This window comes from Schistocerca nitens, unplaced genomic scaffold (genome assembly GCF_023898315.1).
Source record: "Schistocerca nitens isolate TAMUIC-IGC-003100 unplaced genomic scaffold, iqSchNite1.1 HiC_scaffold_338, whole genome shotgun sequence".
Taxonomy (NCBI): Eukaryota; Metazoa; Arthropoda; class Insecta; order Orthoptera; family Acrididae; genus Schistocerca; species Schistocerca nitens.
In genome coordinates this window covers 1,742,171-1,768,567 of record NW_026045872.1, presented here as the reverse complement: position 1 = coordinate 1,768,567, position 26,397 = coordinate 1,742,171, and the positions used below count along the sequence as shown (strand labels likewise).

Below are 26,397 nucleotides of genomic sequence, written 5' to 3'. Positions count from 1 at the left end.
GATATTAAACTTTTCCTTAGATTCCTAGAATTACATTACATTTTAAAAATAAAGTTGTGCCCCATTATAAACAAATGTAGAAAAGGGGGGGGGGGCATGTTCCAGTGAAACAGACACGTGGTGTACGAACCAGTGCCGCGACTCAGTGGGATGCAACATGATTTACAGATTGCAGTAAAATTCTAAGAATCGGGAGAAAAGTTTAACATCAAAAGTACTCCACGAAACCAGTCGTGATTTTGCAATAATGTAACCACACAACTGAAGCGGTGTTTTTATTCAAAATAAGTGATTTCAGTTACAATTCTCTGTGATAGGTAGAACGGTCGCTATGGTGTATTAATTTGTTCATGGTTTGTGATGTTACCATCCCTGGTAGTGTATACAAGGGCCGTGAACAGCATCATACGTTTTCTGATGGCTGTGAAGGACAGAGATATGTTGCAGCGTTGTGAGTACCTGATGAAGTATGAAAGGGTTTTTAATGTTGTTCTCCATTTGGCCGGCTGGTCGAATCACGAAGTTCTCAGATTTGTGGAACATTAGGATGTTGCAGTGATTGGATGTTGGACTGCGAGGGAAGATGAGGGTATGCGTTCTCGTCCTCAAGGTTCCAGTGGAGCACATCCGAACACCGCTACGGAAGATAGCTGTATTGTCCACTAAGTACTTCGTAAACCATTCACATCTGCGCCTTCCATCCGAGAACAAATAGACTTCTTGCATCATATTGTGTGCTCCCGCAACATTGGTCTGAGTCTAGCAACAGCTGAACTAGAGAATTACCGTCCTAGGTGTAGTCTGCTGTTAACGCTTCAACATAAACGGCTGAGTTTGGACTGGTGATCGTCCACACATGCCATATGTCTCTATGAACGGTATGCTTGGTTCTGAGGTACGTATGTGGTCAGCAAAATCCCCAGATCACTCCACAGTGGAACACGTGCGGGCCCATCTCGAACGTGAGCTCCGTCCCAGTGCCTGTAATCAGGGTATCAGAAATAAGAGACGTGGTACAGGTGGGCGAGACAACAGCTTTGTGATTCCCTACCGAATAAGCAGTTACATGCAGGTTAGATGGGGCGCAACGGCATGCTGATAAGAGGCCTCACCCTGCACAGATCTTCGAAACATGTCTCAGTTTTGTAATGACGAAAATAATGTGACATACTCTCTTAACTCGTGAAGTTTCGTTACGTTTTCCCTTTGTCTTCTGCGTACTTCACTTTTTTGGTCAATTTAACTGAGGACTTTGTATACAACTGCTGCTCTGAGAGGAAGGGGTTAGAGCAGGAGAGGAACACATTAAGGTGCGCATCAGAGAAATCAGAAGCCGGATGACACAACAATAAACCTAGTTTCGAGTGTTGGTCATTCTGAAGTGATCATTAGATGTGAATACATGATCTTTGTATGGTATAAGAAACAGCACTGGCATACCACGCACATTTAGGAATAGCGTTAGAATACTTATCCATATACTACACATACATACATCTGTTCGCAGTTCCAAGATGCATATGTATTTTAAAATAAGAGTTGGGTGGAAAAGATGTCTTTCTTTTATCAGAAACCGTGTCACTTAAAATAAAAGGTTGGTGTTTGCCAGAGTACTGAATAAAAAATATACATTAATCCTATCACACACACATTTCACTAAAGGGTATATCTCATTTTAACGTGTGTTTTGTTGATGGTCAATTCATACAAAAGAAATTACGTTCAGCTGCACTGCATCGCTTCATCGCTAATGTGAATAAATAAAAATGAAATAATTATTATTCATTCCTTTTTAAATTATTTCAAACGAGTTTTCTCACAGCCATCGTTGGGGATATCAAAGTTTTCAAATTACTCCAAGATTTCAATAAATCTAAGATAAGCACAAAATATCAATAAAATCCTTCTGGTTGGTCTGGAGCTACATGTTACAAACTAGCACGACAAGTAGAAGGAAACTACGGTGTGAGTTCAATTTCAGCATCGAGTGATACTGTTTTACCACTGCCGATACGAACGAGGCGACTTAGTGGCTTTACAAGGAGCCACCTAAGCACCTCGTGATGTTACCTGCGTTGAGCTCAGAATGGTGTAGATCCACTAGAACGTGTGTAGATCCATTATAACGCACCAGTGCGGTCACAGTAGGAGGGATTTCGTGCTGTAGTACTGACCTGAGAGTGGAGAGCCCGTGGAACGCCTGAGTGGTGACCTTGGCGAGGCGGTTGCGCGCGAGCGACAGGTGTTCGAGGTCGTGCTGCTGCTGGAAGCTGTTCTCGAGCACGACCGGCAGCTGGTTGCCGTCGAGCAGCAGCGTGCGCAGGCGCCGCAGGTCGCTGAACTCGTCGGCCGCCACGTACTTGAACTCGTTGTCGCCCAGGTCGAGCAGCGTCAGGTCGGGCAGCAGACGGTACACCATGGTGTTCATGTTGGACAGCGCGCAGCCGCGGCAGCGCAGCACGCGCAGCCTCTGCACAGCGCGGGAACGCCGTCAGACACGCCTGACGTCTAAGATTACTTACCTCTGCAGGTTGTAAACGATGGACGCGTGCAACGTCCACAATAGTGTAGGGCAGGGCTTAACAACTGGCCGGTTTTGAGCACGAGTACTCGCGTCTGCTCAGGCACCTGCTCGCGAGCAGCTGCAAGGTCGCGGAGTGGGGAGGGAGGGGAGGGAGGGGAAATGCGCGCGCACGTTTGAATAGGGCCGCAGCGTGCCTATTGAATTCGCGCCGACTGTGTAACGTTTAAAGTACTACGATCAGCTCGTAACAGTCACTTCCCTGGTTAAGAATCATGTAAAGACGCCGTTGTGTAACCCCAACCATGCTTTCGCAGTTCAACCCCCATTGGAAGGAATTGTATCTGTTTACTGAAAAAGATGGTGTTGCAAAATGATTAGTATGTCACAAAACGCTGAATTCTTTTACGAAATTTAATTTGCAGCGACATTATATGTCGTACCACGCGAAAGACTACGGACGTGGAAAATGTGATTGACCATATCGTGCACAGGAAGTTATTAAACTTAAAAGGAAGCTATCCGAAGAAGATCTGGACGACGAAGAAAAATCAACTGAGGCAGCTCTCAGAGTGAGTTACAAAATTGCTTTATTTTTAGCAAAGTCCCTGCGCCCCTTCACTGATGGCGATTTAATAAAAGATGGTTTTGTAGTTGCAGCGGAACATTTGTGTCTATCTCAAGCTGAACAAATGGTTCAAATGGCTCTGAGCACTATGGGACTTAACATCTATGGTCATCAGTCCCCTAGAACTTAGAACTACTTAAACCTAACTAACCTAAGGACAGCACACAACACCCAGCCATCACGAGGCAGAGAAAATCCCTGACCCCGCCGGGAATCGAACCCGGGAACCCGGGCGTGGGAAGCGAGAACGCTACCGCACGACCACGAATGCGGGCTCAAGCTGAACAGTTTCGGATTGTGCCATTATCTGACATGACCATTATGCGTCGCATACAGGACATGGCAGACGACGTCCAGAGCCAGTTTGCAAATATCTGTAAAGATTTTATGGCGTATTCTCTAGCTCTAGACGAAAGTGTTGATAATACTGGAACAGCGCAGCTTGCCATATTTATTAGAGGTGTTAATAGAGATCTTCAGGTGAGGGAGGAGCTCCTCGATGTAGTAGCCATGAAGATCACTACAACCGGAGGTGATATTTTAAGTAGTGTTGAAGAAAGTGTTGAAAATATAGGATTGTCGAGGAATTCTTTAGTTTCAGTGTCTACAGATGGTAGAGACATACACTAAGCTAATAAAATTATGAGGCACGTGTACATTCTCCTTTATTTGTTTCATTTGTCGCAGTATATCCCTGCAGGTGGCCGCGGATTTACATCGACTGGCGGCAGCTGTTGTGTACCCCACGTGACTCTCCCCACTCTCCGCTCTGGTCCGATAGTGGGGGTAGCGTGCTCGCGCTGCTCCGTGCTCGCGCCTTGCTGCTCACAGCTTGCTCCACGAGCACGTATGTTGTGAAGCCCTGGTGTAGGGGGTGACGAAACGGACAATTTGACAGGCCTATTAGACACGCGGTCTGTCAAGCTGGAAAACAACCTCAAATACCATGCGCTAATAGGAGCGGGAGAGAGCTTATTTGGAGTATTTGTTGAATTACACTGCCGGAAAAAGAATGAGTCCATCTGGAATGATTATGTCGATTTCGAGGCGATGACGAATATGCCACCTGGGGGATAGTAGATGCACTGATAATAGTACAAACGTTGTCCATCAACAGGTACTGTATTTTCATAGCTACTAGAGCGCAAATGTGTTTACTCTTTAATAGGGCATGCTCACAGCCAGAAGGCTCAGTGTGGAGCAAACGTGTGAAACAACCAGGCAACCGTACCATCAAGACACCCTCATGCTGCCTATGGCCAAATGAGCGAGTTTGAAAGGTGTCAAACTGTAGCCTTCCGAGTGGCAGAAAGGTCCTTTCGGAGAGCTGCCATACGAGTTAAACGTGATCCGTCAGTTGTACAACGATGCTGCTATCAGTGATCACGTGGACTAGGCTCTGGACATCTACACAGCACAAACGACCGTCAGGATCGTCGTGTTGTAAGGGCAGCAGTGGCAGATCTTACAATTATCGCAGCATAGATAAGGGGGCTTATGAGCCTTGAAGGGTCAACACGAACTGTTGCGAAACGATTACAAGCAGAAGGACTATGGGCACGCACAGCTCTAGCCTATCACGCCACAGCATCTACGTTCAAGGCTCGGCCGATGCTGTCAGAGGATTACTTGGGAAATGGAATGGCGCCACGGTCTTCAACGAAGAACAGACTCTGCCTGCACGCAAGTGATGATCAACGTAGACCCAGTCAGCACTGTCTCTTAGAATGTATTTGTCCAAGACAGACTTTCCCCATGCCATGCCTTATGGTCTGTTGTGTGATAAGTTACAACTCTCGTTCACCTTTGGTGTATCTAGAGGGGACGCTAACCAGCGCTCGGTATCTGCAGAAATGCTTGCCCCCACACTGACCATGAAATTCAAAGTGCTCTACAAGACGTGCAGCAACTTCTCAGTCCAGCAAGACCTCTGGACTTGTCTGCAATCGAGCAAGTGTGAGATACGATGGGATAAGAAGTGACTTGTGCGAGTCGTCAACCCAGAAATCTATCATCCGTTTCATAACGTATCCCAGTGCAGTGTTCTCCATCTGTAAGATCGCCTGGATTTACGTGAATTGCTACTCGTGTAGACAACAGCACGTATTAATATGGGTGTTTCATAATGGGTACCTCAGAACCGCTCTAACTCCTGATCGGTTAATTCACTCAGTTTATGTACTTCATGTAATCAGTACAGTCGAGTGAACTGCAAATGTCTAAAGGGGATGTACAAATATTTTTTTCCGGCAGTGGATTTACAATGTGGAAATAAGTGAAAATTATTTGAGATACAATAATGTTCAATTGTGTAACACAAAATATTTTAGCAAAAGTAACGACTTTAAGCATATCTCAAAAAAAAAAAAAAGAATATGATGACCATTTTGTTAAAATAATAAAAATGGTTCAAATGGCTCTGAGCACTATGGGACTCAACTGATGAGGTCATTATTCCCCTAGAACTTAGAACTAGTTAAACCTAACTAACCTAAGGACATCACAAACATCCATGCCCGAGGCAGGATTCGAACCTGCGACCGTAGCGGTCTTGCGGTTCCAGACTGCAGCGCCTTTAACCGCACGGCTACTTCGGCCGGCGTTAAAATAATAAACTCTTTCACAGCGAACTGTAATTAGCAAAGCATCATTATGTGTAGATTACTTCTTTTTGGTACCTTTTTTTCAATAGACATTAATCGTGAATTTTATACAGTTGTATTACATCACCCAAATCCTAAAGAACACGTGATTTGCAGGGTGTTGGACCGCCTTTTGAACACAATTCAACCGCGATTCTGTCTTGCACGGATCTAAAAAGTCCATGGTGGGTTGCCGGAGGTACGTAGCACCAGATGCCTACTCTCTGGTCAAACAATTCACGTAAATATGGAGCTGTGGTTCTTGGCCGTGGAATTGGCGCCCGACACTATCCCACTATCCTCCATCGGGTTCACATAAGGCACATTCGTAGGGCAACACATAGACATGAGATCTCCGTATTGCTGCTCAAAACATCGTAACACATATCTAGCCCTGTGACGGAGACAGTTATCCTGCTGGAAGATGCCGCCGCTGTAGGGTATAAATCAGGCATGGAGGGATGCAGATGTTCCACAATAATGTGTACAAAGTCAGCAGCTTCTACAAGGTCCATGTAAGATAAAGTGAATATCCTCCATAGTATAATAGTGCCGTCGCTGACCTGCGTCCATGGAGTGGTGCAAGTTTCCAGCAGCTGTTAACTTGGGTGATGGCTTATTCGGACCCATCGACATTGTGTAACAGGAATCGCGCTTCATCCGAACAGGCTTCACGTCTCCATTGATCCACGGACAAATCGGTATGATCTCTTGATCCCGAACGGGTCACACCTTTCTATTAGTCACGGTTCTATCTCGATAGTTCTATACCCACTGTTTTCGTAAATGAACATGTCGCTGAGTCACCATTTGATTTTATAGGAGCTGCCTGCTGCCGAGCCCGATGTCTAACATTTGCATTGAAAGGTATTCTCCGAAAAATTTGTGCCTGCACCAGTACACTGTCGTCAGATCTCACACAAATTGTCAATTGCAGAGCAGGTAAGCCTTCGACTGTTGTGTGTTGCAAGTATGAGCACAATTTATTGAGTATACAAAACACACAGAGCGTTAAATCGAGTACATGTAGGGGTAAGTTGACATTAACGATATACAGTCGAATGAAGTCCATGAAAGTCTAAGGTCGTAGCCAGTTGTAGCCGTAATATAACATGCCGGTGTGCGACTGTTTTCACTAGCGCGATCTCAGTAGAAGTGATCGACTCTGCTGATGACGCCACTTGCAGTCAACTCGCGTCGATTGCGTCGGTCAGGGACATGAATGATGCCCAGGCTGCGACGGCTGGTATAATTTCTGTCCGTTGCAGGAGTCGGTGACAGCCTTGACTTCCAAGCTCCGTGATGAGATGTCAACGCGCTAAACCTTATCGCCTACTCATTGTTTCACCGTCCTTCAGTCACTTTCCATAGATGATCACAACAGAAGCACGCTCACAGTCGACCGACTTCACTGTTACCGATATGCTTGTTCCCGGACACCGTACCATGACAGTCTGTTCTTCCTCGAAGTCGTTTATATCTGTGCAGCCTAGTGATTGTCAAAATCCAACCGCTGGTCGCAAGCTGCCCGAATCAAATTTTCATGCGGCCGCACGTATTGGCATTACAATTATCGTCATTACAATGATCGTCATTACAATGATTCCTCGTTGATCTCTGCTGCTCTTGTTTACAACGTCACGCGTCCAACGCCCACAGGTGTCATTCAGTCCCGCAGTTGGAAAAGGTCGTGTTCTGGATCAACAGCGTATCTATCACAGTTCCGTACCTCTCGTTCTCTGTCCTACTCGGTGGCGAACACGTCCTTAGCTTTCATTAGTTTCATTTCTAACTGTCCTCAGCAACGATGACATCTGTACCTGTGCATTTGACTCTGACAAAATCTCCGATCCAACGTCATTGGATATCGGTGCATGACAATAGATTTTACCCTGCACATCATACTTTCCTACGGCTTTTTCTTGTCTCCTCTCCTGAAAGTGAAAAATACGTTACGCAGAAAATTTTAGGCGAAAAGTTATTATTTTTGCCTCCTTCCTTGAAATACTCAATGGCACGTCATAATTCACTAGATGCTCACTCACAGACCATAGAACTTTTCTTTTCCTATCGTTATATACCATATGAAATAAAATATTTGAGACGTCGATGTTAAAATACACTCCTGGAAATGGAAAAAATAACACATTGACAGCGGTGTGTCAGACCCACCATACTTGCTCCGGACACTGCGAGAGGGCTGTATAAGCAATGATCACACGCACGGCACAGCGGACACACCAGGAACCGCGGTGTTGGCCGTCGAATGGCGCTAGCTGCGCAGCATTTGTGCACCGCCGCCGTCAGTGTCAGCCAGTTTGCCGTGGCATACGGAGCTCCATCGCAGTCTTTAACACTGGTAGCATGCCGCGACAGCGTGGACGTGAACCGTATGTGCAGTTGACGGACTTTGAGCGAGGGCGTATAGTGGGCATGCGGGAGGCCGGGTGGACGTACCGCCGAATTGCTCAACACGTGGGGCGTGAGGTCTCCACAGTACATCGATGTTGTCGCCAGTGGTCGGCGGAAGGTGCACGTGCCCGTCGACCTGGGACCGGACCGCAGCGACGCACGGATGCACGCCAAGACCGTAGGATCCTACGCAGTGCCGTAGGGGACCGCACCGCCACTTCCCAGCAAATTAGGGACACTGTTGCTCCTGGGGTATCGGCGAGGACCATTCGCAACCGTCTCCATGAAGCTGGGCTACGGTCCCGCACACCGTTAGGCCGTCTTCCGCTCACGCCCCAACATCGTGCAGCCCGCCTCCAGTGGTGTCGCGACAGGCGTGAATGGAGGGACGAATGGAGACGTGTCGTCTTCAGCGATGAGAGTCGCTTCTGCCTTGGTGCCAATGATGGTCGTATGCGTGTTTGGCGCCGTGCAGGTGAGCGCCACAATCAGGACTGCATACGACCGGGGCACACAGGGCCAACACCCGGCATCATGGTGTGGGGAGCGATCTCCTACACTGGCCGTACACCACTGGTGATCGTCGAGGGGACACTGAATAGTGCACGGTACATCCAAACCGTCATCGAACCCATCGTTCTACCATTCCTAGACCGGCAAGGGAACTTGCTGTTCCAACAGGACAATGCACGTCCGCATGTATCCCGTGCCACCCAACGTGCTCTAGAAGGTGTAAGTCAACTACCCTGTCCCCCATTGAGCATGTTTGGGACTGGATGAAGCGTCGTCTCTCGCGGTCTGCACGTCCAGCACGAACGCTGGTCCAACTGAGGCGCCAGGTGGAAATGGCATGGCAAGCCGATCCACAGGACTACATCCAGCATCTCTACGATCGTCTCCATGGGAGAATAGCAGCCTGCATTGCTGCGAAAGGTGGATATACACTGTACTAGTGCCGACATTGTGCATGCTCTGTTGCCTGTGTCTATGTGCCTGTGGTTCTGTCAGTGTGATCATGTGATGTATCTGACCCCAGGAATGTGTCAATAAAGTTTCCCCTTCCTGGGACAATGAATTCACGGTGTTCTTATTTCAATTTCCAGGAGTGTATATGTAAGTCACAAAAGCTAATTTTTATAGGAGGAACGATAAACTATCGTGGGCATCTTAGAAAGGAGTTTGAGCTGTATAAATTTGTTACGGAACGTAGAGAACTCTTGTGAAACGAACTAATGTGCCACTAACCTATTAAACTTTTCCCAGCATCACCAGTATGGAGGAAGAGGTTGTATTTGGACAACTCCCTTATGTGAAACATATTGCAGTGGGTCTACATTAGCCTATCACTTGCTCCACGTCCCACGTCCATAAAAGGTGTGTAGATGGCAGCTGAAGGCAGGATGTGCTGTTGTCATATGCGGGGGTTTTGTTGCTGCTGATGTCCAGCCATTGGGGTTCGGTCGGTGCAGCATGCTTCGTATAACGTATAACACCGTTACGTCTGGAACTCACACCACTCATGGGCGTGCGGGGTGCATTCTGATGCTTGGCCATATCCTCCGTAGTTGAAGAAGCAGCTGACTACGAGGTCAGTGATTACAATATCATATCACATTGCTCATGTCGATTCTACCCGTCAGTCACTTGACGTTATCCATGGTTAGCAGTCCTCATTTTAATAGTACATTATTCACTCTGTAATGCAATACACACTGCTTTGAAACTTCCTGACAGTAACAGTGTGTGGGACACGCAGTACCTTGCCTTCCATGGACAACGGTGTCACCGACATAGCTACCCATATACGTCTCATAGCTCTCCCTTACAAGTTACGTCCAGGAGTGCTAGCCCCGTAACGTATGCAGAAGAGCCTCTGAGTTGTCTGAAACGTAGAAGAGAGAAATTGGTGGAAGTGTGTGTGGTGTCACCGCCAGACACCACACTTGCTAGGTGGTAGCCTTTAAATCGGCTGCGGTCCGTTAGTATACGTCGGACCCGCGTGTCGCCACTATCAGTGATTGCAGACCGAGCGTCGCCACACGGCAGGTCTAGAGAGACTTCCTAGCACTCGCCCCAGTTGTACAGCCGACTTTGCTATCGATGGTTCACTGCCTACTTACGTTCTCATTTGCGGAGACGATGGTTTAGCATAGCCTTCAGCTACGTCATTTGCTACGACCTAGCAAGGCGCCATTGTCAGTTACTATTGATATTGTGAATCATGTACCGTCAAGACCGACGTTCATCATTAATGGATTAAAGTTAAGTATTCCACCAGCTACGTCCATTTTTCTAAATTCTAATTTCCTTGTCCTGTTCCAGACCTCACGCCAGCCTGCGTGAGCTAAAACGCGTGCATTTCGGCCTCCTCTAGTAAAACGGTGTTGGTTCTCCTGCCAACCACAACACAGGCGACGAGGATGGGATCTGCCGCTCGCCGTCTGCTTTCAGCGACGGTGCCGTCCGGTCAGCGCCCTGGGGACCCATCTACTGTCTCGCTTCAGCCCCAGGTGTTACCGACGCTGCCTTCCATTTTGCCCCATGGCGACGCGCCGCCGCCGCCGCCTGTTCTCCCGCCGGCGACGCCCGCAGTGGACGCGTCGCTGCAACCGCCGGGCGCCTCCCTGGGTCACGCGCCGCCGATCGCTTCCCGTGACCAGTTGTCCTCCGACATGGAACTCTTGCCCGCTCCGGACCATATGTCGTCTTCGCCCGTCGGGTGCCCCGGCCCGACGGAGGTCGACCCTTCGGCCCCTCCTGTCTCTCTGCGGGCGCATCGCATACACCGCATGTTGGCGTGCACCCTGGAGCAGGTTTTCAGGCGTTTCCTAGCTGCCCGCGGTCCGAATGGCAGGGTGCGGGTGGCACAGCCTCGCCTGTTGTTAGGCTCCCAACCTCGTCGCATACGTCAACATGGGGTCCTCCGCACGGTGGGCGGAAGCCTTATGCCACAACCGTACGCCGATTTGCGGGGGAGGAATATGGTGTCACCGCCAGACACCACACTTGCTAGGTGGTAGCGTTTAAATCGGCCGCGGTCAGTTTGTATACGTCGGACCCGCGTGTCGCCACTATCAGTAATTGCAGACCGAGCGCCGCCACACGGCAGGTCTAGAGAGACTTCCTAGCACTCGCCCCAGTTGTACAGCCAACTTTGCTAGCGATGGTTCACTGCCTATTTACGTTCTCATTTGCCGAGACGATAGTTTAGCCTAGCCTTCAGCTACGTCATTTGCTACGACCTACCAAGGCGCCATTATCAGTTACTATTGATATTGTGAATCATGAACCGTCAAGACCGACGTTCATCATTAATGGATTAAAGTTAAGTATTCCACCAGCTACGTCCATTTTTCTAAATTCTAATTTCCTTGTCCTGTTCCAGACCTCACGCCAGCCTGCGTGAGCTAAAACTCGTGCATTTCGGCCTCCTCTAGTAAAACGGTGTTGGCTCTCCTGCCAACCACAACAGTGTGTATGTGAGTTAGAGTTATAAATCTTACTTGTATATCTTAGCAGGTAACAGGATTTCCCAAGTAAAATCAAAATCCGATATTGCCCGATTATTGCCTTTTTATTGGAAAAGGACACAAATTTTTAGTTCGAAGATCCTGTATTTCCAACAAGATTACAGGGAGGGAAAATAAAACTGGTTCGGGAAATACAGTACTTGAAAAACTATTGAAGCACCCAGAAGATATTGTGAGACGGGAACGTAACATTGTACACGTGCACACCATCAGCGCATAGGTAAGTTATTAGAGTGGCAATTCTCTGTGACTCATAGAACGGTCATCGGAACGCAGTGGTGTTGTTGGTGTTTAGTTTTGTTACCAGACCTTCTAATGTACATAAGAGGCATGAACAGCGTCAGATGCTGAGTGATCGTTGTGAAGGGAAAAGAGATGGATGGCACTCGCATGACACAGAATTATCAGCACCTAACAGAGTTTGTGTATCTCTGTTCGGTCGACTGGTGTAGTATCCAGATCTTTGGGGGATCCGCATGTGACAACGGCTCCGATGTTGGACTGCATATAAACGTGAAAGACGGTACATTCTCCGTCAGTCGGATGCGTCTGACCTCCACAAGGAAAGATCAAAGCAATGCGTATCAAGCCCGTCGTGCAATCTTTATGCCTGCGTCTGCCATTCGAAAACAAGGGATGCAACATTCTGTGTCATCCGGCAACGTTAATCGGAGACTGTCAGCAGTTGGACTAGGGAAGCACCGCGATATGAGTAGCCTACCCTTAACAGAACATTTGGAGTGCTGCTATGACAGTGAAGCGTGTAGTAGTGATGAATGGTTTCACACTGCGTTTGGCGATAAATGGTGGTCCTGCGCCACGCAGGACAACCATCGTCGACTAGTATAACGGAGATGTGGGAAAGCTCCCATTCTTTCAGTGTTTTCGAGAGGGTCATTGTTATTATAATTGGCTTCACGGTGTGGGGAGCCATCTGGTGTGACTTCGAATTATAAATGGTAGTGACTCAGAGAGTTCTGATGGCACAGTGGTACCTCACGGACACGTGCACCCTCATGCATTATGTCTCATGCGATAGTATCGTGGTACCACTTTCCAGCTGGACAATGTTCGTCCACACACAGCATTGTCTGCATGATGTTGCTGTACTCCCGTGGCTAGCAAACTCCCAAGAATTGTCCCGGTTACAACATGTGTGGGAACAGTTCTGATGTCAGCTCCACCCCAGTGCCACCATCCACGATATCAACAAATGTGGGCCACGTTGCCTCAGAATAGGATACAAGGGCTATATTGCACCCTCCAATCTAGGCACAGCGGGTGCAAAGTCATGCTGCCAAATACTTTTCAAGTTTGACTTGAGTCTGTAATCACTGAAATAACATAACGTACCCTCTCAAGCCGTGAAGTGTCATTTTGTATCGTCCTACCCTTCTGGGTGCTCTACCTTTCTTTTAGGCAATGTATTCGTAATACTGACGCAGGAAAGACCCTTGTTAACGAACAGGAGACATGCCCGTCACAGAAAATCTCGGAAGCCGTGATACCATTGCACCTGTCAAATTTTCCCGGACGTGCATCTCAAGCGCACTTTGGCCCGAGTACTTTTCTGTGTAACTACATTTCAGTGAGTAAGAGTTTCAGACGCGTTTAGCGAGCAGTTGAATGCAGCACAAAATTACGCTCGCGGTGAAACAGTGCATGATTTTTTCTTGAGTGTTACGCCAAGCACAGTTCGTGCGAAACGTGTACGGAACTGTTTTCAAATGGTTCAAATGGCTCTGAGCACTATGGGACTTAACAACTATGGTCATCAGTCCCCTAGAACTTAGAACTACTTAAACCTAACTAACCTAAGGACATCACACAACACCCAGCCATCACGAGGCAGAGAAAATCCCTGACCCCGCCGGGAATCGAACCCGGGAACCCGGGCGTGGGAAGCGAGAACGCTACCGCACGACCACGAGATGCGGGGGGAACTGTTTTCACAAGAGTGTAAAACTGTAGGTGTACTGGCAAAATCTCCAACAAAGTCTCTAATGCAAAACGTGGTGACAAAATGATGCGAAACCGACTCTGTAGTGAATAAAAACTTTACGTATTCGAAAAGAGTTCGAGTATCAGAAAACAGCACGAGCTGTTTAATCAACCCAGAAGAAAAAACGAATGTACCGATAGTTTCAACAAGAGGGACCACCAATGCATGAGGTCTTCGTAGTAAAGAGGACAATCAGCAGAGATAGCGCAGTCTCCTGGCCACGCCATTAGCCTGAACTTTCTCCCGGTGTGGGAAATGAAAGGGTGAGATGTACTTCAATAGCGCTATTCTCGCTATATTTCAAACAGAGATGCTGCTCTTGTCTCACAGCGTCATAAATCGAACACAGTGCTCTATCGACGTGGATGATGACAATTTTTAGCTTCTTTTGTGATGTCCATTAACAAGAGCAAGTCCAGAATCAGTTCTTTTGAAAATACTTTCCGGTCATGTTTTATTTTTCCTATCCTGTATTAGAACAATCATTTTCTTATATATTTTATTAGCGTGACAATGGTATAAAAGGCAGACGAGCACAGGCCAAGATGGTATTCTTGGCTAAAGTAGGTCTAGTATCAAAATTACGCCTTAACTTGAGGAATAAATTTAGGCAGTTCTAGAGCACAACTTTGTATGGACATGAACCGCTGACTGTTTGGAATCGAAGCATTTTAGAAGTGATGCTTATAGTATTCTATGGGTGGTGAAATACAATCGAAGAAAAGAGCAGTGTACAATCCTTTGTCACCAGTCGCCCGAAATTTCGACGACGTTTTCGTGCCCACATATGGTCAGAGAAACAACTGCCAGAGGACATGGGTGAACTTGAGTGACTGAAGCATCTGCTGCCAAAACACTGTAGCCTCAAATTTCAGTGTGATCATAAAATCACTTTATTCCACATATCTTCGGTGGAAGGGTTCAAGAAGTTATAGGTTATCTTAGATTAAGAAAAACTGACACTAAATTTATTAGAGCATCCAAGACCAAACGAAAGACTTCATATGAATTAAAAGAGATACAATGTTGGGTGGCGGTAGGGAGTCAGTGGTTTGCTTCCGTGACGTCATAGGCAGGCAGCCAAGAGAAATATGCCTGTGAGGCGCCATGTACACCTGGAGAGAGACTGCGCTGCTCAGAAGCCACCACTACCAGTAAAACCATAATTTTATCTGGATTTCCACTGCAAAGGATCTGGTTGCCATGCCAATGACCACTGAACGGCTTCTGTAAAATAAGAAAGTCATCCTGAACACGACTGTAGAAGTATACTGGTGTCCTGTGTGCTTAGAAAACAACGGGTACGACTACATTCCGTTAGTCACTCATTATTAACATTGACAGGCGCGTCTAACAACAATCCTAGCTTGCATCCATTACATGACAGCTACCGAGTTGCTCCGTTCTCATAAATCCGTTCCAGAGGTTAATGATGGTGGCAAATTTTTACTAAAAGACAGATTTTTGAGAAGCAGCTGGCAGCATAGGTTCATATATTACTTGATGAGCGACTGAAGAGTCTAAATTCTTTGGATAGACAGATGTCACGTAGCTGGAATATGCCTTGAAGCTTGTGACATATCTGGGCAGTAACTTCGCGATTACTTCTTAGGAGACTAGATAATAGTTCTCATTTTTATTAAAAATGAAACTCCTCCAGCTGTACTTAAGATTTCATATTTATTTGGCTACTAGTTTCGACACTGAGTCAACGACATCTTCAGGCCCGTACACTTTGATGATATCAATTGTGTGTGGCTGAGTACTAGAAGTCTGTGGTGAGACGAATACGTGCTCCACATGAAAGGCGGGCAGTAACCAGTGTCACTAGTTACTGCACGTATTGGTCTCACCGCGAACTTCTAGTACTCAGCCACACACAATTGATATCATCAAAGTGTACGGGCCCGAAGATGGCGTTGACGCAACGTCGAAACCAGTAGCCATATAGATATGAAATCTTAAGTACGGCTGGAGGAGTTTCATTTTTAATAAAAATTATACCAGCTGATGTCCCAACATCATCCAATTTCAATATGGATGTACGAAGAGATAACAGTCTAATGACGTCCCCAGTAAACCACGCGATTACACAGAGAAAATTTGCAGAAAGCGCACTGGAAAAATAAAACATTTGTTCCATACTCTTTGAATATTTTTACACTACGCAACTGCATTAATGTCATTAGCAATAATTACATTTTCTGTAAACTACATGTGTTGTGGTGGTCTAACATTTCCTGCAGTGTCAGTTCGTTTTTTAGCGGTCAAGGTATAAATACGCTGTACCAATGCATTCCATTTTGCAGACGGAGTGACAGTGTAAGAAGCTGTTTGTTTACTATTAGTCGAGTTCATTAAAAGTAGTAAATTTCAGAGCTAGGAACAGAACGATAATTGGTTAAGCTGTGTTTAGTGCGGCGAGGCGAAGGAAACGCGAGTAAGCATATTTATTAATTGTTCGTCGGCGGCTTCGCATCAAGTGCTCCTGAAAGCAAATGCAGGTCGCCAGGGAGCTTCTCGTTCGGTGACGGACGTATGCTGGCGAATCGCTTGTCTCTCTGAAAGAGAGAATGCGCCTCATTGTCTGACAAGAAGGCCGGCATATGGCCTTTAATGAACGACCGCTTTCCATACTTCGCATGGAGTCGGTGCTGTAACTGAAACATAGCTACATCGGTAATCAGTGCCTACTGGAACAATCAACGACGAAGTGTAAAAAATACGGTGCTGGTGCGTCCTAAGACACGATGAATCAGTGCTGCGTTATTGGCTTTTATTTTTGGTAAGTAAGAGGTAAACACACGAGACTGTCGGAAGTCGCTTCAGTGATCAGATGTGCCATAACTCGACAGATCATTAAATGGAGTCAATAGAAGCATCACATGCTGTAGAAGCATGCTGAAAGTTAGGTGGACAGGTAAGATAGGAAACAAGTAGGTTCCTCCAGAATTGCTGAGGAGAGGAGGATGTGCCAACCATTGATGAAGGGAACAAGGTGATAGGACAGTATGAAATAACATCCATAGAAGTCGAGAGAACTGTGCAGGTTACTGTTGTGTACATAGTTCCGCGTAGTCAGCACGTACACAACTTTCCCAATAGAGCGCGCCCCGCTAAGCACAACAGCGCAGGCGCAGCGGTCGCCCGTTTCAGCACTATGAGATGGCGCTGTCTTAGAGACGGACCATATTCTGCTTCCGCCGATCCGCGTATTAATATGTAACGCAGCCAATGAGATTGCTGCTAATGTAGAACCTTTTCTCCTCGCGGATCACACTCGCGCAGTGATACCTGAACGCACGAGGTATTATAACGAGTGTACAGACCTCCGATTAGTCAGTCTGCATTAGTCTGTAGCCAAGTTTCAGTCTGCGCCTAATAAGATTATCATATTCCTGTACATAGCCATGAAGATAAATGTATAGACACTTTTGTCAAGTATCAGAGATATGTGAGAATAAGATTAACGTACCAAGACCAAAGGAACTTCAGACTGTCAATTGTAAATAGCATCCAGAAACAAGTTATTTTTGGGCTTGTTATTACTTTAAAAAATGTGTGTGAAAATTAATCAAGTTCTGTTGAGAGTTGATCACCGTCAGTCTGCTACCCTAAGCGTGCAAGTGGCATTTCTATCGTCTGACCTAATGGCAGAAGATAAAAACGCCACAATAAGACCACGAGACATATTGCTGACACTCGCCTACTTTGTTAGAGCGACAAGTCAAATAATCTGATGGTGTGTGTACCGAAGGTCTTACAGTACACACACCACAGTTACGAAATCTAGGCCATACAGGCATATATCGAGAAAACACTCTACGGGCCATTAAAACTGCTACACCAAGAAGAAATGCAAATGATAAACGGGTATTCATTGGACAAACATATTATACTAGAACTGGCATATGATTACATTTTCAAGCAATTTGGGTGCATAGCTCCTGAGAAATCAGTACCCAGAACAACCACCTCTGGCCGTAATAACGGCCTTGATACGCCTGTGCATTGACTCAAACAGAGCTTGGATGGCTTGTACAGGTACAGCTGCCCATGCAGCTTCAACACGATACCACAGTTCATCAAGAGTAGTGACTGGCGTATTGTGACGAGCCAGTTGCTCGGCCACCATTGAACAGACGTTTTCAATTGGTGAGAGATCTGGAGAATGTGCTGGCCAGGGCAGCAGTCGAACATTTTCTGTATCCAGAAAGGCCCGTACAGGACTCGCAAGATGCAGTCGTGCATTATCCTGCTGAAATGTAAGGTTTCACAGGGATCGAATGAAGGGTAGAGCCACGGATCGTAGCACATCTGAAATGTAACGTCCGCTGTTCAAAGTGCCGTCATTGTGAACAAGAGCTGACCGAGACGTGTAACCAATGGCACCCCATACCATCACCCGTGTGATATACCAGTATGGCGAAGACGAATACACGGTTCAAATGTGCGTTCACCGCGATGTCGCCAAACACGGATGCGACCATCATGATGCCGTAAACAGAACCTGGATTCATCCGAAAAAATTACGTTTTGCCATTCGTGCACCCAGGTTCGTCGTTGAGTACACCATCGCAGGCCCTCGAGTCTGTGGTGCAACTTCAAGTGTAACCGCAGCCATGGTCTCCGAGCTGATAGTCCATGCTGCTGCAAACGTCGTCGAACTGTTCGTGCAGATGGTTGTTGTCTTGCAAACGTCCCCATCTTTAGCCTCACGGATCGAGACGTGGCTGCACGATCCGTTACAGCCATGCGAATAAGATGCCTGTCATCTCGACTGCTAGTGATACGAGTCCGTTGGGATCCAGCACGGCATTCCGTATTACTCTGCTGAACCCACCGATTCCATATTCTGCTAACAGTCATTGGATTTCCACCAACGCGAGCAGCAATGTCACGATGCGATAAACCGCAATCGCGATAGGCTACAATCCGACATTTATCAAAGTCTGTAACGTGATGGTACGCATTTCTCCTCCTTACACGAGACATCACAACAACGTTTCACCAGGCAACACCGGTCAACTGCTGTTTGTGTATGAGAAATCGGTTGGAAACTTTCCTCATGTCAGTACGTTGTAGGTGTCGCCACCGGCGCCAACCTTGTGTGAATGCTGTGAAAAGCTAATCACCTGCATATCACAGCATCTTCTTCCTGTCGGTTAAATTTCGCGTCTGTAGCACGTCGTCTGCTTGGTGTAGCAATTTTAATGGCCAGTAGTGTAATTGAGGACCTTGGTTGTAAGCGACCGTCTGAGACGAAGTGGCTGGCACATGAGAGAATGTTTTGGCGATCCGCACCAGATCAGTCAGAATACTGATGAAAATAAGAATGGCCTTTCTTGCTGCAGGACAGACGCCACAATAACTCTGCGACGAACAGGAAACACTGCAACGTTCAGACTTGGACGCGACTGGTGCTTACCTGGACGTCCTTAAAGACTTCAGGATTGAGGTCTCCGAGCCGGTTGCCGCTGAGGTCGAGCTCTGTGAGCTTGCCGAGCATGAGGAAGAGGCGCGGGCCCAGCTCGGCGAAGCGGTTTCTGGCCAGCGTCAGCACGCGCAGCTCCTGCAGGTGGCGGAACGTGCCGCTCGGCATCGACTCGATGCGGTTGTCGTCCAGGTGCAGCGCCTGCAGCTCGGCCAGCCCGCGGAAGTTGTGGTCCAGCACGTGAGAGATGTTGTTCTCCGTCAGGTTCAGCACCTGCACACACCCACATCCACACCTCAGACACGGTGCCCCAGATTTGAAACGATTATAGGGGAAGATGTACAAAGTACGTGAAAATAAACTGCTAGAAACGAAAAAAAGAACAACTGCATTACGTATACAATGTTGGAATAACTTACGGGAATGTAGCAAGATGGCGCCATTGCCGGCAATCGTCGATATTTCAACAAACGGACAGAGTTAAATCTACTTCAGTCGTTGCTCAGTTATTTTCTCTGTCGGTAACCCCTGGCGTCAACCATCTGTGATCGGTGTGGTGGCGCTAGTGTTTGCTGTGTGTGTGTGTGTGTGTTTGTGTGTGTGTGTGTGTGTGTCTGCCTCTCTGTGTGTGTGTGTGTGTGTGTGTGTGTGTGTGTGTGTGTTACCTTTCCGGAACTGCGCTGTAAACCAGTGTTGTAAATTTTCTTGCATACTGCTCTCCTGCTACAGTTTCGCCTTGAAAGTGACAAGATGATCTCCTGCCGAAATATCGGCAGTTGTCGACGACGTCAACCCACTGTATTCCTGTAAGTTACATTAACATATTTCGTATTGCAGGTTGTGCAGCTATCATCTGCGCTAGAACGATACGTGGCACGATGATGGAAAATATTAAATTTATGGCTCAAGTAGCTACGCTCTTATGGTATCCAGCAGCCCACACAGTAGGACGTTGCCCACTTCGACGCTAGGCATCCTGTCCTATACGTTCATCTCTGCAACCTACATTCACTTCAACCTCTCTGAGTAGAAAGTTTGCTCTCTGACTCTTCCCTCTATCACTAAATAAGCTAATAGTTAATGCCCCAGGACCTACAATTACGAAATATTTAAACTGTAACGATAGCACAGATAATGTTGAGGGGAAGGCGAACTACAGACAACGTTTTAGCCGGCCGGTGTGGCCGTGCGGTTCTAGGCGCTTCAGTCTGGAACCGCGTGACCGCTACGGCCGCCGGTTCGAATGGATGTGTGTGATGTCCTTAGGTTATTTAGGTGTAAGTAGTTCTAAGTTCTAGGGGACTGATGACCTCAGAAGTTAAGTCCCATAGTGCTCAGAGCCATTTGTACCATAGTGCAGTACGTCATTCAGCCAGTACACGACTACGGTTCTCCATCTCTACGCTGGTGCCAGTGTCACAACATTCCCAGTCGTACTGGGACCTGTAAATTGTTGCATTTTTACTATAACAACTATCTTCACTTACTCAGAACTGTATATTGCTATTCTCTCTATCAACAACCTGTCTTTGCTGCAAGATTTTCCAGAACATTTGCTCACTCCTGTTTGTCAATGTTATATCAATGTTGTATTCGTGTTAACAACTCCAGTGAATCCTATCATTAGATACAGGTTTTACACTACATTACTTTTTTCAAGTTGTATGCTTTGGGGATTATTTAATACCAAGCAGTTTGGTATTAATCCCTGACTGATTCTATAACCCTTTCGACATACTGTTCTATAAATACTCTCTTATTTCCTCACTATTTCTAATTTTCGGACTCTTGGCGTAGTACATTAACCTATGTGGAAGTAGTAAGATGAAGTACGTGCATCGTCTCTTCATTTCTTTCTATCCAAGCATATTGAAGAACAATTTCTGTACTGAAATTGCCTGTCAAATGAAAACTTTTTTCCAGACCGAGACTCGAACTCGAGACCCTTGCCTTTCGCGTGCAAGTGTTCCACCGACTGAGCTACCCAGGCACTACGTGATGAACTAAGGTCACTGTTGGAGTCCCGGGCTACAACAGCGCACACTCCGCAGTAGGGTGAAAATTTAATTGCGAATTTAGCTTTCCATTTTGCACCTTTAAATTTCGGGATTCCTGTCTTCAGCAAGCTGTTATGAACGACTGTTGCACATTTTTCTGTTTGATATTTGATCTATGTTTCATATAGTATTTTACATCGGACCACTTTTCAGACTTTCACCCCCAGCCATCCCTGTAATAGAAGTTTAACACATTTCGTTATTCCATTCTGAAATGACAGAATTCACTTTGTTTGTACTGCAATCTTCTACCGAAATTACAATACATACTGCGGGAGAATAAGATTTTTGCAAACGTGGAAAACCGTCAAGGTACAACGTCGTCATGTAGCAGCAAACAAATAGTTTGTTCAAATTCAAAAGCGTTGCAACCGAGAAACGAGAAAATCTTGTTAGTACAGTATTCAATAATCAATGTCTTAAATTAATAATATATTACGCAGCAAAACCAGTGTGTGAAATCAAATGAAGAATAACGTTACCGGAAACTGGTCACAAGCGAAAAACACTTTGAAACAAAAGATTTTGGGAACTTTTGGGAAATTTTCTTTTTCAAGACAGCGAAAATAGTTAAGACACTGAAGACACTCAGTCCACTCCAAATATCACGTGTTCCATGGTAGAGGACCTCCTTCCATTTCAAGGTACAACATGGTAAGTTTCCAAAAATATAGGGCTTAACCGTCCACAAGTCACGTAATTAGTTTTAAAAATATACTCAGTTTTACTCACCATAAGATAAAGTGACTTTAATCTTTAATACAGTTGTACAGGACTTGAATAATACGAAGCTGTGGTAGTATTTACAAAGGCTGCACAGTACACAATCTGACGTCACACAACAATAAAAGGAGAAACAAATGGCGGGACCGTCTTATTGTAGTCTCTGGTGCGCATTCCTTCACGTGATTGTAATTGGTCATTAGATTGAGACACTGACAATGACATACCATGTGTTCCTAGGTACACTATGCACTAGAAATAACTCTCTCCTCAGCTGAGAAAAATTCTTCATCATGTATCCACTACGTCAGGCATTCATTACCGCAAAATATTTTATTGTATTCGCGCCAACCTTCATTTCTAAATCCTGCTGTAACCAATAGTGCAAAAGAAATTAATTTTGAAGTTGTATTTACTATCGCTAAAAATGCATGAATCCTTCTGTAGTAAACTTACACTAAATTATTCAATTACTTATAATATTTTGTAGAATTCAATAATATTATTCACTTGAAACAGAAAGGCCATCGTTAAATGCTTTCAGACCAAGAATTGTAGACAATTCAGCTACTTCGTCAGATGTACAGAAGATTCATACAAATGCCAACATAGTACCGTAAGTACATGCAAGCCATTTATTTGGAGGGATGTAAGGCATAACCTGTCGAAGGAGCGTATATGAATATCATACAGTCCGAAACGCAGCGGTTCACGTTTTGGCAATCTGTAACCTATGGTATTTACTGACAACCATATCGTACGTTCTACAAGCAAGCTCGACATGCAATATCCTGTAAGCGATATCTTATCATGGAGAGGCAGTTTATGAAATTTAGTCAGATCTATCATGGAAAGTAATCACAGACCCTCAGCAACCTGATGGAAGAATATGGAAATGGGACAAAACTGGTTTGGTGATTGATCACAAATCTGCATATAAATCAAACCATAACAAGGGGGAAAAACAAGGGACGCTATATGGCCAAGGGCACAAACGAAATCATAATACGGCATTGTTTTCTTCTTATTCGAATTCAATATGTATGCAGAATCCTTAACGTGCATACCTCAGTAAAATTTCATTAAATCATCACAACAAGTAATGCACTGCAATAATTGAAATGTCAGGTAGAAATAAACAACTGATGGTCGTCTACGGTGAAGTTTCACAACTCTACATACTGTTAACACAGATAATCTGTTAAACAAGAGTTTCATCGCTTTGCAGCCGGCAAACAAAAATTAAACGAAAATGCAAATCATTACACCCACCACACAATTAAGAGTTCACACTTAACAGTGAATTAAATACAAGCAACAATTATCACATTTTCTCATAATGGTAAAAGACAAGCGTTCGTCATTTAACTAACAGTACATCGCTACCACATACGAAATACCTCTCTCTAAGCAAAAACCAGTACTAAGCGGTTACACTTAACAACTGATCAAGAAAGTTTGAGATAACTGTTCACATACACATCAAATACGACACGCGATTTTTTCGCTGGTACCTTACATAGCTGAAGCTACAACAAAAAATTCGTGAAGTACCAGGAATTGAACATAGGCTTTATGCTTTTCGCAGGCAATCACCTTACCAACTGCTTATCCTAGAACGATTCCCTGCCCAATCCTAACTCTCAGTTTCACTATGCCAAACACTAGCATGCATATTGCGAATGGCACAACCACAAGGTTAGAAAATTTAAAAAGGGAAATGGATAGGTTAAAGTTAGATATAGTGGGAATTAGTGAAGTTCGGTGGCAGGAGGAACAAGACTTTTGGTCAGGTGATTACAGGGTTATAAATACAAAATCAAATAGGGGTAATGCAGGAGTAGGTTTAATAATGAATAAAAAAATAGGAGTGCGGGTTAGCTACTACAAACAGCATAGTGAACTCATTATTGTGGCCAAGATAGACACAAAGCCCATGCCTACTACAGTAGTACAAGTTTATATGCCAACTAGCTCTGCAGATGATGAAGAAATTGAAGAAATGTATGACGAGATAAAAGAAATTATTCAGGTAGTGAAGGGAGACGAAACTTTAATAGTCATGGCTGACTGGAATTCGTCAGTAGGAAAAGGGAGAGAAGGAAACATAGTAGGTGAATATGGATTGGGGGGGAAGGAATGAAAGAGGAAGCCGCCTTGTAGAATTTTGCACAGAGCATAACTTAATCATAGCTAACACTTGGTTCAAGTATCATAAAAGAAGGTTGTATACCTGGAAGAACCCTGGAGATGCTAATAGGTATCAGATAGATTATATAATGGTAAGACAGAGATTTAGGAACCAGGTTTTAAATTGTAAGACATTTCCAGGGGCAGATGTGGATTCTGACCACAATCTATTGGTTATGAACTGCAGATTGAAACTGAAGAAACTGCAAAAAGGTGGGAATTTAAGGAGATGGGACCTGGATAAACTGAAAGAACGAGAGGTTGTAGAGAGTTTCAGGGAGAGCATAAGGGAACAATTCACAGGAATGGGGGAAAGAAACACAGTAGAAGAAGAATGGGTAGCTCTGAGGAATGAAGTAGTAAAGGCAGCAGAGGATCAAGTAGGTAAAAAGACGAGGGCTAATAGAAATCCTTGGGTAACAGAAGAAATATTGAAATTAATTGATGAAAGGAGAAAATATAAAAATGCAGTAAATGAAGCAGGCAAAAGGGAATACAAACGTCTCAAAAATGAGATCGACAGCAAGTGCAAAATGGCTAAGCAGGGATGGCTAGAGGACAAATGTAAGGATGTAGAGGCTTGTCTCACTAGGGGTAAGACAGATACTGCCTACAGGAAAATTAAAGAGACCTTTGGAGAGAACAGAACCACTTGTATGAATATCGAGAGCTCAGATGGCAACCCAGTTCTAAGCAAAGAATGGAAGGCAGAAAGGTGGAAGGAGTATATAGAAGGTTTATACAAGGGCGATGTACTTGAGGACAGTATTATGGAAATGGAAGAGGATGTAGATGAAGATGAAATGGGAGATAAGATACTGCGTGAAGAGTTTGACAGAGCACTGAAAGACCTGAGTCGAAACAAGGCCCCGGGAGTAGACAACATTCCATTAGAACTACTGATGGCTTTGGGAGAGCCAGTCATGACAAAACTCTACCATCTGGTGAGCAATATGTATGAGACAGGCGAAATACCCACAGACTTCAAGAAGAATATAATAATTCCAATAGCAAAGAAAGCAGATGTTGACAGATGTGAAAATTACCGAACTATCAGTTTAATAAGTCACAGCTGCAAAATACTAACGCGAATTCATTACAGACGAATGGAAAAACTGGTAGACGCGGACCTCGGGGAAGATCAGTTTGGATTCTGTAGAAATGTTGGAACACGTGAGGCAATACTAACCTTACGACTTATCTTAGAAGAAAGATTAAGAAAAGGCAAACCTACGTTTCTAGCATTTGTAGACTTAGAGAAAGCTTTTGACAACGTTAACTGGAATACTCTCTTTCAAATTCTGAAGGTGGCAGGGGTAAAATACAGGGAGCGAAAGGCTATTTACAATTTGTACAGAAACCAGATCGCAGTTATAAGAGTCGAGGGGCATGAAAGGGAAGCTGTAGTTGGGAAAGGAGTGAGACAGGGTTGTAGCCTCTCCCCGATGTTATTCAATCTGTATATTGAGCAAGCAGTAAAGGAAACAAAAGAAAAATTCGGAGTAGGTATTAAAATTCATGGAGAAGAAGTAAAAAATTTGAGGTTCGCCGATGACATTGTAATTCTATCAGAGACAGCAAAGGACTAGGAAGAGCAGTTGAACGGAATGGACAGTGTCTTGAAAGGAGGATATAAGATGAACATCAACAAAAGCAAAACGAGGATAATGGAATTTTGTCGAATTAAATCGGGTGATGCTGAGGGGATTAGATTAGGAAATGAGACACTTAAAGTAGTAAAGAAGTTTTGCTATTTAGGGAGTAAAATAACTGATGATGGTCGAAGTAGAGAGGATATAAAATGTAGACTGGCAATGGCAAGGAAATCGTTTCTGAAGAAGAGAAATTTGTTAACATCGAGTATAGATTTAAGTGTCAGGAAGTCGTTTCTGAAAGTATTTGTATGGAGTGTAGCCATGTATGGAAGTGAAACATGGACGATAACTAGTTTGGACAAGAAGAGAATAGAAGCTTTCGAAATGTGGTGCTACAGAAGAATGCTGAAGATAAGGTGGGTAGATCACGTAACTAATGAGGAGGTATTGAATAGGATTGGGGAGAAGAGAAGTTTGTGGCACAACTTGACTAGAAGAAGGGATCGGTTGGTAGAACATGTTTTGAGGCATCAAGGGATCACAAATTTAGCATTGGAGGGCAGCGTGGAGGGTAAAAATCGTAGAGGGAGACCAAGAGATCAATACACTAAGCAGATTCAGAAGGATGTAGGTTGCAGTAGGTACTGGGAGATGAAGAAGCTT

General features: G+C 45.2%; 1 protein-coding gene across 1 annotated transcript in view; it reads right to left on the bottom strand.

The window, feature by feature from the left end:
- The window catches only part of LOC126227747 (leucine-rich repeat-containing protein 15-like), a 1,015,582-nt gene that overhangs the window by 31,398 nt on the left and 957,787 nt on the right, over positions 1-26,397 (bottom strand). Inside the window, exons 6-7 of the mRNA XM_049942240.1 lie at positions 19,164-19,442; positions 2,175-2,470 (exon numbers count right to left, since the gene is read on the bottom strand). Of these exons, the coding sequence (XP_049798197.1) occupies positions 2,175-2,470; positions 19,164-19,442 (575 nt within the window). The remainder of the gene's footprint in view (positions 1-2,174; positions 2,471-19,163; positions 19,443-26,397) is intronic.